The sequence below is a fragment of the Cyanistes caeruleus genome, chromosome 5 (assembly GCF_971803275.1).
Source record: "Cyanistes caeruleus chromosome 5, bCyaCae1.hap1.1, whole genome shotgun sequence".
Lineage (NCBI taxonomy): Eukaryota > Metazoa > Chordata > Aves > Passeriformes > Paridae > Cyanistes > Cyanistes caeruleus.
In genome coordinates this window covers 31,764,536-31,778,099 of record NC_141705.1, presented here as the reverse complement: position 1 = coordinate 31,778,099, position 13,564 = coordinate 31,764,536, and the positions used below count along the sequence as shown (strand labels likewise).

At 37.9% G+C, this 13,564-nt stretch overlaps 1 protein-coding gene across 1 annotated transcript in view; it reads left to right on the top strand.

Annotated features, from left to right (window-relative positions):
- Positions 1-13,279, top strand: part of SNX25 (sorting nexin 25) — an 82,900-nt gene extending 69,621 nt beyond the window's left edge. Inside the window, exons 12-19 of the mRNA XM_086889058.1 lie at positions 2,138-2,278; positions 2,833-2,946; positions 3,471-3,635; positions 6,989-7,106; positions 8,433-8,499; positions 9,660-9,841; positions 11,415-11,515; positions 12,263-13,279. Of these exons, the coding sequence (XP_086745184.1) occupies positions 2,138-2,278; positions 2,833-2,946; positions 3,471-3,635; positions 6,989-7,106; positions 8,433-8,499; positions 9,660-9,841; positions 11,415-11,515; positions 12,263-12,337 (963 nt within the window). The 3' untranslated portion in view covers positions 12,338-13,279. The remainder of the gene's footprint in view (positions 1-2,137; positions 2,279-2,832; positions 2,947-3,470; positions 3,636-6,988; positions 7,107-8,432; positions 8,500-9,659; positions 9,842-11,414; positions 11,516-12,262) is intronic.
- The last annotated feature ends 285 nt before the right edge of the window (positions 13,280-13,564 follow it).

Genomic DNA, 13,564 nt, shown 5'->3' with positions numbered 1-13,564 from the left:
GGACTGTGTCCCTTGAGAAGGGTGGATTTGAATGAGGAACTTCTTGCATGGGAAGTGGTTCTGAAAGCACTTTTGTTTGCTTAACTTAGCAAAAGGGAGAATCAGAGGAATGGGGCTCTCTAGTTTGAATTCACTCAAGATAGCAATTGTATGAGATGGTGCCTACTAACACCAAAGGACTGGCTCTCCTGGTTTAGAAGGCCTCCTAACATTTCATTTTTCTGTTTTCTAGTTGACTCTTTCATTTGGAAAAACAAATTCACAAGTACCTAAGTTGATAAAAAATTTTGCATTCCTAAGATGCTGAACATTTTCAGTATTTGTACGAGGATACTTGAAAAAAGGCTGTCATGTGTCTACATTTAGTAATTGGATTATAGATGATTCTGCACATAGACCCTTACTTGAAGCAGGAGTACTAAGTCCTCCCATTTTGTGAACGTGCTTTAAGAGGGATAGCTCTCTCCTGACAGTTACGGTGCAGATGACCCTACACATGCAGATCCCTGCCCTGGGAACAAATTTGGCATGGAGAATCATAGGCGTGACTCAAATCAGCAATTTTAGCACTGATCTCCCAGTATTGAAAAAGGACAGCCAGGAGGTGTTTGTGAGTCACCTACAAACACAGATCCAATCTAGCTCAGGGTAGACAGCGCAGGGACTGCCCCAGACGATCCCAGTTGTTCTGCACCATGTCTCTCTGACCTGCATCTTGGAGGCCGTTCAAGCATCTATTTCTGCAGTAGTCTGGCAGGAGATAGGCACTTCTCCAAATAGCTGTGCTGAGAACCAGGCACATTTGCAGGCATTCAGGCTGGTGCTTTGTATTCTGTCTGAGTGCTGCTGCAGCTTTTTGACAGAGGTTTGTGAAATCTGGGCCTCAGACTTGGCTTCCCAGTGGTCCTTGTGCAGCTTTGAGGAATGTATCACAGGGAATATTATCAATGTACAGCTCTGAATAGCTCAAAAATATGAATGCACATTTCAGCCACATGGCCTTTACAATGGTGATGTAGTTGCTTGTCAAATTATTCATCAATAGCATTGTGTGGTCAGATCTCTACTGGTCAGGCTTCTCAGAAAAGAGGTCATAACTATATGAATTTTAAAGTTTATTCTTATCCTAATTAGTTAAATATTCTTTTAAAAAAGCTTTTAATAACTTTGCTCTAAAAGACTGGGAGTCATATTTTATAATTACCTTTTGTTATTTGCATGTATATAAAGACAAGCATTCTAGAGTGAAATAGTTTATGCATTTCCCTTATTTGTCTTTCATAATCAATTTGGGTGTCTCTTCAAAATAAGTAAACAAAAATTTGCTACCAATAGGACATAAGGATGAAATTCTTATGTCAATTCTCATATCAAATGAAGAAACAGTTTGCTCACCCTGCAGCCATTGTCTCAAAAAAGATGTTTAACTTTGCTTCCCATTTGCACAATATAGTTAATTGCTTCTCCTTCCTCTGGCTGAGGACTGTAGTTGGATTCAGTAGTATTTTTGTAAAGTTGTGAACTTAATATATAACATAAACCAGACGACTGGGGATACCAGTATCATTAAGTCACCCCAGGACATTCCCTCAGAAATAGTGCATGGGAATCATGAACTCTGCAAGGAGAACAGCTCGAGTGAGCAGAGAAATCGCTCTGTAACAGCACCAGCTGTTGCAGGACCCAGCTGCAGAGCTGCTGTGCCTGATGTGTGGGTGAGCCTCAGCAGAAGCACTGGGAAGGGAGGGTGGAAATAAAGGGAAAACACTCAGGTAAATGCAGATAGGAGAGATGGAATATTGATGAGCAATCACAAAGGTACATGGTAAGTACCTTAAAAACCAAAATACACTCAGCTGTTTGAAGCAGACATGTCAGGGAGACTTTGCTGATGGACAGCATTGCAAAACTGTATGTAAAGTGTTAATAGTGGTTAGCTGGAGCCCTGATTCAGGACTGGCACAGCATTTTGGGTGAAGGTTAGTTCATTAAGGGAATTGCTCCATAAGTAGCTTTCAAATCTCAAGTGAAGTGTGGGACTGATGAGTGAGTTTGCAAGCTGGTCATCTGGCAGCTCAAATGTTCCACTGTTTATTTTCAACAGAGATTATCCTATCTGTTTTTCTTCCCCCACAAGGTTTTAGAAGAGAATGGAGAACAAGTGCCCTGTTACTCTGTCATGGTGAGTTTACAAGAAGTTGGTGGAGCTGAAACTAAGAACTGGACTGTTCCCAGGAAGCTCAATGAGTTTCAGAACCTACACCGCAAACTGAGTGAGGTACGAATCCTGGCTATGGGAGGCAAAAGATAAAAACTATCAAAATTTGGCAGAATGATAAAAATTTAATGCTGCCAGTTTTGATGTCAGCCATTTGGCTTTTAGCCCTTTAGAGCTAGATTTCTGTCTGCATATTTCTGGTCTCTAACAGATGTTTGTAGAACTGATTTATAATTATTTTTTCCCCTTAATAATGTTTTCCTGGACTAACCCCATTTCAAAATGGTGTATGCTCTGTAGTGTCATAGAACCTGCTATAAGAATGAGGTTTTATGTCTGGCTTCTAGGAAAGTATTAGAAACAATAGCTTTTGGGGAGAGAGAAGGTTGGGACCTTTTTCACAGTGCTTTAACCTGTCTGTCTGATAAGGAATAGATAATGCGCTGTAAAGGGAAAGGGTTTAGATGTATCAGCCCATAGTGGAAAAGGGAAAGTGGTCTCTTGAGAGGGGTGTGAAAGGGAGATGAGAGCAAAAAGGAGTCTCTTCATTTCCATTCTGAACCACCTGTCTTCTCTGCATACACCTTAACTGAGCTCTCCTTTCTCCTACACAGTGTTTTCCATCATTAAAGAAAGTTCAGTTGCCTTCTCTCAGCAAGCTGCCCTTCAAATCCATAGACCAGAAATTCATGGAGAAATCCAAGAACCAGCTTAATAACTTTCTGCAGGTAAGAAAATAAAGACAAAACCAACAGATATCTAAACAGAATAGAGAGGCTGGTGCCTCTCTATTGCATAAAGAAAGAGCCTGGAAAAAATAGGTCAAATGTAAGTTTTGACACTAAATATCAAAGTTGTCCAAAATGCCTGAAATTGAGATGAGCTTGACTGATAGTAACCATTCCTCTAGTGGTAAGTTAATTTAAACTTTGATTAATTAAGAAATTATAAATAATGAATAATTAATTGCCACTTTCAGCTAAAACTCTTTACAACAAATTCCTTACAAATGAGAAACTGTTAATAAACAAGAAAGTTTTAAGATTAGAAGCTTTATTCTTACTAGTTCCAGTGCTTTAGAAATATGTTCTTAAAGTATCTTTGTGAGATAGGGACTTTTTTTCCCCCACACTACGTCTGAGCTGAGACTTAAACAGTACTATTGGATGCTTCAACACCTGTTATTCCTTAACAAGAAATATTTAATTGATGTGTTGCTGTGTTGTAATATGTCATTATTTTTATTTCTTAGAAATTACTCTCTGATGAAAGACTCTGCCAGAGTGAAGCACTTTATGCCTTCTTGAGCCCCTCCCCAGAGCACCTCAAAGTTATTGATGTGCAAGGAAAGAAGTCATCGTTTTCACTCTCCTCATTTTTAGAACGACTTCCTGGTGATTTATTTTCTCATCAGGAGGTAAGTGGTAGAAAAGTAATCTTCCCAAATCTAATTACTTATCCTAAGTAAGCAGGGAGAGTCATTAGTATTGGAATGGCAGGCAATATTTCCAAAGGTCATTTGTAATTTACTGTAAGTGAACAAAGAGTCAGAAATAAGAGCAGCCTCTGAATTGAAAAGACATTTATTAAAAAAATAGGTTTCCTGCCTTTTGGTACATGCATATAGGCAAATGTGTAAGCTATCACAAATAAACAAATTGCTATTCATGTGGGAATATTTATTTTTTTATAGCAGAATTTTCCACTTTTTGAGTTCTGGACATGTATATTTCAGAGGGGTTTTGGCAGGTAAATGTAATTCTCACTTGGGAATATTCTCTTGGCAAGAACAGCTGTGTATCCTTAATAACTTCAGGACAACTTCTGAAGGAGAGCTAGTTTTGACAGGAAACTGTTGGAAAATAGTACAGACTTACTGAGGGAATTTGCAAATGCATGCAGGAGCTGATGTGGGCAAACCAGTTGGAGAATGTGTTATTATGCCATAAAAGCCCATTGTTTATCAAAATGCAATGAATAATAGATTAGTGACTAAAATAGCTCGTTGACTAAATTGACCATAATTCCATGGCACTCTATTCTGTGGTGTTCATGTTCAGATAATGCAACATTCAAGGACCTGTTTCTATTCCTGCTTTTAGTTGTATGTTATACAAAATTAATATGAAACAGTTAATTTCTTACATGCTGTAGCTGTCTGGAGTGGAGAGGTCTTATGCAGGATAATTTGAGTTTGGGGAGCAGTACTAGACTTTTTACAGTTCTTGCCTTATAATAGGGAGAAAGGTGGTCTTGCATCTCAGAAATATATATTTATCTTTAAAAATTATACTGTATTTTCATCTAGATGCTGAATGCATATGCCTCATTTCAGAGTAACAAATATAAAGAAAGTTTGAGGAACTAGTTTTATACTTTGAGAGAAGTACTGGAGTTCTAAAATCCAAAGTGCTTTCACTAAAATGACTGTTAGGTAGAAGTAGCATAAAAGCATTGAAGTGTGAAGCTATTTGTATTTTGCTATTTAATTGAAAAACATCCTCAAGACAAAGCCAGAGTGCATAGATATTGTATTATGGGACTCTGTAGGAGGAAATAGTTAGGAAAAGGAAAGAGAATTTTTAATACTAGTGTGTGAGAGGAGAAAGAACAAATAAACAAAGCAAAAATTATGCAACTGTTACTGAAAAGGAAGTAGAGCAAAAAATGCCCACAGAGTGTGGCAACAGAGGAGTTGGAACATAACTTCTTACTGAGTTTAAATTTAATACTATTTATTACTTGTGGGACTAGGAGCTTAATTTTGGGTAGAGTGTATTATGCCAGGCACTGTGCAAATGCAGACAAAGACCATCCTGCTTCACATTTCTCTTCCCTCTCTTCTCCCTTCTTTCCTTAAGCTTACACATAAGAGAAGACAACACGATACAGATGGTGGGAACTGTTAGACCCTCTGAATGAGTATGTCAAACCATTGTCCTAAAATGAAAGTAATGAAATAAAATGGAGGGAGATGGATTGTGAGGCAGTCTGGGATTAGCTCTGCTGTTTCCTGGACTCCCATGTCTTTCAGTAAGAGCTTTGGGTCAGCTTAGTCTTGCCCCACTGATACCATCTTGGCTACCTTCCTAAAGCACTTAAACTGGAGTTAAATTATTTGGTACAAAGTCATAAATGAAGTTAGTTGTGTTAAACCACATGTAAAGCTGGTATAATAGTGTTCTTTTTGTAACTGAGGATTCCCAGTTTAGTTTGTGTTTTGGACTTTGTAGTTGAGAATGCCATCATTCAGCTTTCTCTTCTGAATGATCTCAGAAGATCTATCTCTAGATAGATCTCATCTCACGTTTTTCAAATATATGTTGGAGCAATAATATTGCCTCTTGAGTGTTTTTTTCAGGATTAGATACTGCAGCAATTTCTTTATATATACAACTCCTTGGACAGGGTTCACTCTAGAATGTATTTCTTAGCTCTCTGGACCAAAACCAAATCAGAGCAAAAATGCAGTTGATATCATCTAGAAAGAAGGGCTTTTAGGTTTATAAATTTACTCGATAGAAAATGCCCTGCAGTGTAAGAATTTACAGTTCTTGTTGCATTTTCTAAATGACAGGAGATTCACAGAATAGCAGAAAAATAAACCAATATTAGATGATTAAACAATGAGGATGAAAGGAAGAGATGACTGGTATCTCTAAAAACCAGGCTGAAGAAGAAAATTTGCACATCATTCTGACCATTTCTGATCCAGAGACTGGGGCATTGCACCAGCCTCAGTGGAGGTCAGGCCTGCTTCTCTTTAGCTTTGCTTGAAGCATAGGCGGTGGGCAGGGGAAGATCCAGGAAAGCAGAGGGATGTGTTGGCTGCCAGGAGTAATGATAGGTGTTTTAGTCCTGATCCTGAAGCAATCTTCATGACAGTGAGAAACAGCCTGCTTCTCCCTTCACTCTTGAATAAATGGTACTGCCAGAATTGAGGTGGTTCAGCCCAGTCATCTTCTGGGAATCTATCTGATTAACTCTTCTCCTTTTGGTGCCCGGGTATCCTCCAGCTCAGATCACTAAGTGTGACAATATTGTGTTTCTGCCTGGGACTAGTTTTCATTAATGCTGCTTGTCTCTGCAGCGGCCAGTTCCCTTTCCATTGCTGGGTTTGGTTCCCATTTTACTTCAAGGACAACTGGTTTGTATCTGATCCAGCTGAGTGGCTTCAGCTGTGAAGGCAGTCAGTTCTCCTGGAGAGCCAGCTACCTGCTTCTTCCTGTGCAATAACCAGATTTTCCCCTTTTCTTCCCAGCTGTTTGCATAGCAAACAGCTCCAGCTGGCTAGCTCCCCATTCTGAATGGTTTTTTATGGGTGTTGTGTCAGAGGAGGCTTTGCAATCACAAACACTGTTGAGTGCCATCTCCTGCTTACAGCTCTCACCTGTTTCCTAGCAGTACACGACTCCCACATCACCAGCCTTCTTTTATCCAGCTGGTGTTGGTAGGAAAATATAGGCAGTAGATTCTGAAAATCTGGGCAGCATTGAGGTGTTTACTGATGCAAGGCTGCAAGCAGAAGATACAGCTGTGCTGATGATTCCAGCAGTGCAGTCCCTCATCATTTCAGGCCAATGGGAAGTTTTCAAATTCCCCAGTGAGGCTGCTGTTTGCCAGATCCTGCTAGCAGCAGTTTTTGGCTCTAATGCTGTTTTTTTAGAGGACTGGCTGTGCTCCTTCCCCAGAGCATGGCAGTAACTAAATCCATTCTGGAAGAAGGCTGGGGAACTACAGCACATACTCATGTTGTCCTTCTCTTCCTAGGAAGAAACGGAAGAGGACAGTGACCTGTCGGACTATGGAGAGGAGGTGGATGGGAAGAAGGACTCTCTTGCTGAACCGTGTTTCATGCTGATTGGAGAGATTTTTGAACTGCGAGGAAGTAAGATGTAAACCTGCTCAGTTGCTAATGGAGTCTCTTGGCTCTGTAGGGCACTTTGTAATTCAGATTTTTTTTGTGTTTCAATAAGTGGAAACATTCTTGCAATCTATACTGCCAGTTTGGAACCAAGCTATTCTTCAGTAGCTCATAACTTTGGAGCTTTCATTCAAAAGTGAAATTACAATATAAAACGGCTATAAAAATGTAAGTGGTAGGAGAGACCATTTGCACTTAATATTTTTAAATTTTTCATGAAAAAATAGAAAAAAGGGAAAAAAGGACAGTAGTATGCTTTTTGTAAAAAGGCTGTTAGATTGTAAGAATTCTTGAGGAAGGAAAACATGGCTTTATTATAGAACATGTCTGACAAAGAAATATAATTTAATATCTTTAAGGTTATACAAATTACATTATACACTATTATGTTAATATTTAATACAGTTTTAATATCTTAATTAAATATTTACATATTTAATATTTACTAAGGTTAATGTTTTTGTTTTAAATTAATTATATATGCATTTCAGTTCTGCAATTTCTATAATGAAAATTATACTAGAATTCTGGTATATTTAAATACTGGATTTCCACCCCCCATCCCCCCTTATGTAACTGAATTATGATAATAAAGAAAACTATTTTTGTTTCTATTTGAATGTGCAGCCACACATGATGCTCTATAAAATTATTTACAGGGTAACTATTGCAAAATGTGGCACCTTCCAAAAATGGCAGATGTATCTTCCAAATATAGACTTTATTGTGATGGTGAACAGTAGAAAGAAAGATTTACCAGTAATTACTAGGAAGCACTCACTTTTGTTTCCTTTATTTGTAATGGAAAGCTGACTGCTTGGTTTGAGTAAAAATGTTTTCAGAATTTTAATGGTGCTGCTGTATGTACTCTATACTAAGATCTGAAAAGGGTGGGAAGTTTGAGGACATTTGGCTTTTTTGTAGTAGAAAAAGGGTTTTGAGTAGTTGCATTGCTCGATAAACTTGAAATATTCTTACGTATAAAAATTTACGGTATAACCTGGAATGCATGTTATATGTATGCTTATATAATCTGCAAGACTTAAAAACCATACAGCAAACAGTACAAGGAATGTAATCAAGAAAAACAAAACCTTTGTACAATTAATGGAATCTTAGAAAGGGTTATAACAATGTGTTTACTGTAGGAGTGGATTGTTTGGGTTTGGTTCAGTGGGAAGTAGGGGGAAGGTTTTGCACGTGGTCATGGGTTCTGTAATGTTATTATAACATTCTGTAATGTTATTAATGTTTTTGATCATTATTTTTTATAATTTTTCATTGTTCCAGTGTTCAAATGGGTCAGAAAAACATTAATTGCACTAGTACAAGTCACTTTTGGAAGAACTATCAACAAGTAAGTAGCTGTTGCTTTAACTGAACATTTATCATCATTCTATGAAAACAAGGCTGACAGCAGAACTGTTAAAAAAATAATCTGGACATTCTGTTGGATATGATAATCTGCATTTATTTTCCACAGCTCAATTTACAGCTATGCTATGTTTATTAGCAAAAACACAGATATGTGAAATATCTTTATGTTGCCAGGTGAGGCTTGCCTAAGGCTATATGAGAATGCCTGTCTGTAAACACCTTTGTGTGGAAAGCTGTATCCCTGGTCAGAAACAAATTTCAGAAGTGTTCTACCAGCATAACAAGCTGCTTTTCATCCAGTCAGTGACTAAATTTGCACATGCCAGCACGGCTTTAAAGCCTCTTATGTATATTATATAGCAGTAAATTGGACTGGTCTCAGACAGTATCCACTCACTGAATTTTAAATTGATTGGTTCATTTGTTCATACCCTGCTGATAACTGGAAAATGCCTGAAGGAGGACAGAGTGGGAGAGAATGTGTGATCATAGCTTGCATGCAAAGTTCCTGTGTAGCTTTTTACATGTAAGTTGATTTTATGTTTATCGATTTTAAGGGGTTTGGCTGTATGACAGCAGTACTGAATGCAGCTTGCTCTCTACCCTAGACTTGTGGTGTTGAAGGCTACAGTGAGTGGTGCAGCTACAAGAGGAGGCTGCTATCTCTATCTGTAATCCCTTCAATAATGTGCTTTGCTATCTGTGAAGGAACTTACTGTGCTTCTATCAAATCTGTCTATTTTTATCGTAGCAGGCACATCTCTGCACGCAACTAGTTTGGAGTTTGCTACAATTAGTTACCTGATTTTTGTGACTTTTCCTGGTGGAGCCTTTGTAGTGCCCACCCTTGAAATATAGTTTTGATGTATATTTCAATATAGTACTTGTAATTTGTAACATATGTTTGTGGATTACATTGAAAAGCAGCCTTCTCTAAGTCAGGTATGTGGAGTGACCTAGATCCTAGAGCACTCAGAGCTGAATATGACCTGCTGTGATGCCAATGAAATCAACTCAGATATATTGGCAAAATTACATGAGAAAGAATCTCTTCCACTACTTTGAGGAGTAAAAAGAAGAAATATGGATGAAACATGGAAGACTAGCTCTGATGGGCTCTCTTTCTACACTTCTTTATAGGCAAATCCGTGACACTGTACACTGGATGTTCAGTGAACCAATGCTTGTTTACTACATTGGTGTGTTTCGAGATGCTTTTTGGCCAAACGGGAAGTTAGCTCCACCACCAAGAGCCAAGAGTGATGAACAAAAGCAGGAGACAAAACAGAGAGCACAGCAAAAACTACTTGAAAACATTCCAGGTGAGATCACTTTGATTCTGCTTAAGCAAAGATTTAATAACTAGTAAGGAAACTGGTTAATCAAATTATTTTCCTGTAGAGTTCTAAATTATGGTTATTTGCATAAATAAGGATGATTTTGGTCTTAGTCTTTGCCTTTCCTGCCTGACTGGTAAAAGGCTTTGATTCAGATATTATTGGTGGATGCAAAATCAAAATTGCTGTATTTCCGTACATAATATTCAAGGAACCTCAGTCAGTTCTCTCTCTGTTGGTTCTCTGTGAGCAAGTATGTGGCTCTGCTACTTGGAATTACTTGCCAAATAGGGAGAGTGGCACCACCCCAGTTACTTCTTCCTCTTACATTTCAGAGTTGGAGAGAGAGGATTGTCCCATGCTGTCAGTGTTGTGCTGTCTGTTTCTGATAAGAGGTTTCGGGGCACTGAGACCTGCAGCCTGGGCAGGAGGAGATCCTAGATGGGAGTGGTTTCCTCTATACTTTCCTTTCCTACCCTTATATGCCAAGCCTGAGCAGCTGCCTTTTCAGACAGCATGTGTCTGGGGCACTGTTCTGAGATGCTCTATCCTGTCCCACTGACAGAACAGGAAATCTTGTTATGTATTTCTGACTTCCTAGAGATCATGTAAACCCAAAGGCACCTAACTGAAAAGAATCAAAATCATTACTTTTTGCACTTGGAAATGCACTTAAACATAGCTTGAATGCTTTTTCTCTGCTCCATCTGAAGAGAATGAGCTATTTTATGGCTTCACTTAGATCTCTCATATACCCCATGCATTAGGTACTTTAATCAACTTTTACTGGAAAAAAGGAGTAGGTATGCATGTAAAATACTTGTCATTTGATGTGTAAACAACTCTCCATTTACTGCCTGTGTTACATACTCATGTACTCACCTAAAGAGCCTTCTATAGTTTTATATGTTTATGGTATTGTTTGATTTGGTTTGTTTGTTTCTGAGCTATGTTAGGACATAGCTGAATGCACCTTAGATGAATGATGGAACACTGAATCACTATTTATTCTCTAATTTAACCCAAAATGTGAATAATTGATTTAGAGTTCTCTTAACTGCCTTCTTATGGGAAGTACCCTCTGCGAAGACTGAGAGGCAATTCTAGTGCTAAATTTTTTTTTAAATAATGTAGAATGTCTTTGTGGCAGAAGGCATATTAAAGTGAATGGTTTAATGATGTGTGAGATAAGACTTGACTCAGTGAGGTGAACTACTGAAAAGGCATTTGATATCTCATGTTAGAACACTTAAAATTTCTAAGATGTACACACAATTATCTATTGAGTAACTTGTGAATAAGGGTTTCTCTTCAAGCAGTTTTTTGTAAAACACAGTGTTAGGGACTGTGGGTATCTTGTAGCCACAGGCTAATGAAGTGCAGTGCCTTTGTTTACCCTCCTTTACTGGTCTTTATGGTTGAACTAGATGATCTTGAAGGTCTCTTCCAACCTTGAAGATTATGATTTTGGGTAGTAGAATGATGATTCTGTGATTCTGGCCAGAGGTTCTGCCTAGCATGAGTGAAACAATTTAAACTGAAGTAACGTTTGTTGCAGATACTCTGCAGAATCTTGTTGGACAACAAAACGCCCGTCATGGTGTAGTGAAAGTGTTCAATGCATTGCAAGAGAGGAAGGCTAATAAGCATCTGCTTTATGTGAGTAACCAGAAAAGTAGCTTTTTAACTTCATAATCCTGTTACTTACCGAGCTCTACTTACTCAGTATTAAAGCCTAGGGGATGTGTTTTTGTAGAGATTTATTTATTATTTTAATAAGTCAGATGCTCTAGGTTTGATCACTTGACTAAGTTTGGATAACAAAAAACTGTTTAACAGCAGCATCGTTTTTGTCTAAAAGAGATCCTCTACCACATCCAGTGTGCCCGACTTCATAAGGTGTGAATTAATTTCTTCATACAGCTTAGAAAATCCCTTAGAGAAGGAGAGCTCCAGGACTGGCTTAGTTAGGACATGACAGCCCTCTGAAAGTTCCACTCAGCTGTTGGGACTAGTTGGAATATGCAGCTGGATCTAAGTGCTTCTGGCACATTCCAGACAGCAGCCTGTCACACAATGCTGCCCCAGCACCAGGGAAAAGGTGCATGCCCTGGTGCTTGCTTTTGATGCTATGGAGTCTTTAACAGAACAGCACCTGCTTATACTAGGTGGGAAATCCCCATCTGAACAGAGCTGCCCTTAACACTTGCCTCCTTAAGACATTTCCCATGTTGTCTGTAGGGCATGTGCTAACTTCTAGATGAAAGAAAAGTAGTTGCACAAATGATGAATGTAATCAAACCTATGTGCTTCGGTTATTTGTGATTATCTAAAAATGACAGAAAGGAAAAAGAAATTCTTATTTGGTTGGCACCTGCATCATCTTAACTCTTTTCTGTTTTTCAGGTTTTGCTGGAACTGCTGCTAACTGAACTGTGTCCTGAGCTGAGAGCTCATTTAGAGCAGCTTAATGCCACTTAGGTTTGAATCTGCACAATTGGACCACTAGAGAAATGTCTATGTTCAAGAATAGACATGAAACTTATTTTCCTCTTTTCCATAGAGGGCTGAGGACTATGATTATTTTTAGCATTTTTCTTTCCTCTTGAGTTTTTTGTGAAGTAAACAGACTTGAAAAGATCTGATGCTGTCGTAGAGTAGACAAAAAAAAATGCTGTATAGCTGCCAATTTTTATTTAAATTGTTCTATTTGACTACTCCTCTGTTTCAAATATAGATTGAAAAATAAATGTTCATATATGCTGAAAGAAACCAGAAGATATTTTAAACATTTATGGAAAGAAATTTTGCTTATAGTGGTAAACTAATGAATGTTGTACAGTTCTAATCTCCTCACTGAGGATCTGAGCATTCCTTTTCTTTTCTTGTGTATTGAAGAAGCCTTGTCGTGCAATACTACATGTAAAGCTATTGTGAAAATTTTATCAATTTTGGTTTTACCAAAGATTTCCTGTAGTTTGAAGCATTTGTAAGCAATAAATATCACAACTGGATCACAGCACTTGATAATGAGGCTGTACTGACAACAGATCAATGAGTTTGACCGCACTAGTTTCATAAGAAATATATACATTGCTTTGAAGTCTTTGTCAAAATTATGTATTGTAAATTGGTATGTCCTAACAGAATGCCTGTGTTAAATGTTAGTTCAGAGATTAGTGCTTATGAACTGCTTCTATGAATGATCAATTAGACATTTAATTAAACCATTCTGGTAACTTCCCTGATATTATTCAGGGCTGTTTTATTCAAATGCCCCAATTTCAAATAACCTTCAAATCTTTCCCTTATTTTATACAAGGAAAGAAAACCGTCTTCAGTGGTTGTTTTTTTTTTAAAGTTATGTAAAAATATGTAAATATGATGTTAATGCACATCTAAATAATTAAACATCATCAAAAATTCCTAGCTGACATTCATTACTTCTCAATTTGGTACAGTTGTGCTCTTAGAAAAACTACTTGCAGTTATGACTGACTGTATTGCAAGGTACATACAGTCTGTATGATCTATTTGAATCAACATTTTTAGTAACATCTAGCCTTCTCTTCCAACAGTTTCAGAAAAGTTTTCAAGTCATGGTACAGTCCTAAGAAGCAAGGGAAATTCTGCATTTATAAAGTTTCACAAGTAAACAGGCATTTAGAAATGTGCAAGCTTACCATAGCAATCAGTAAGTTTTCCGAG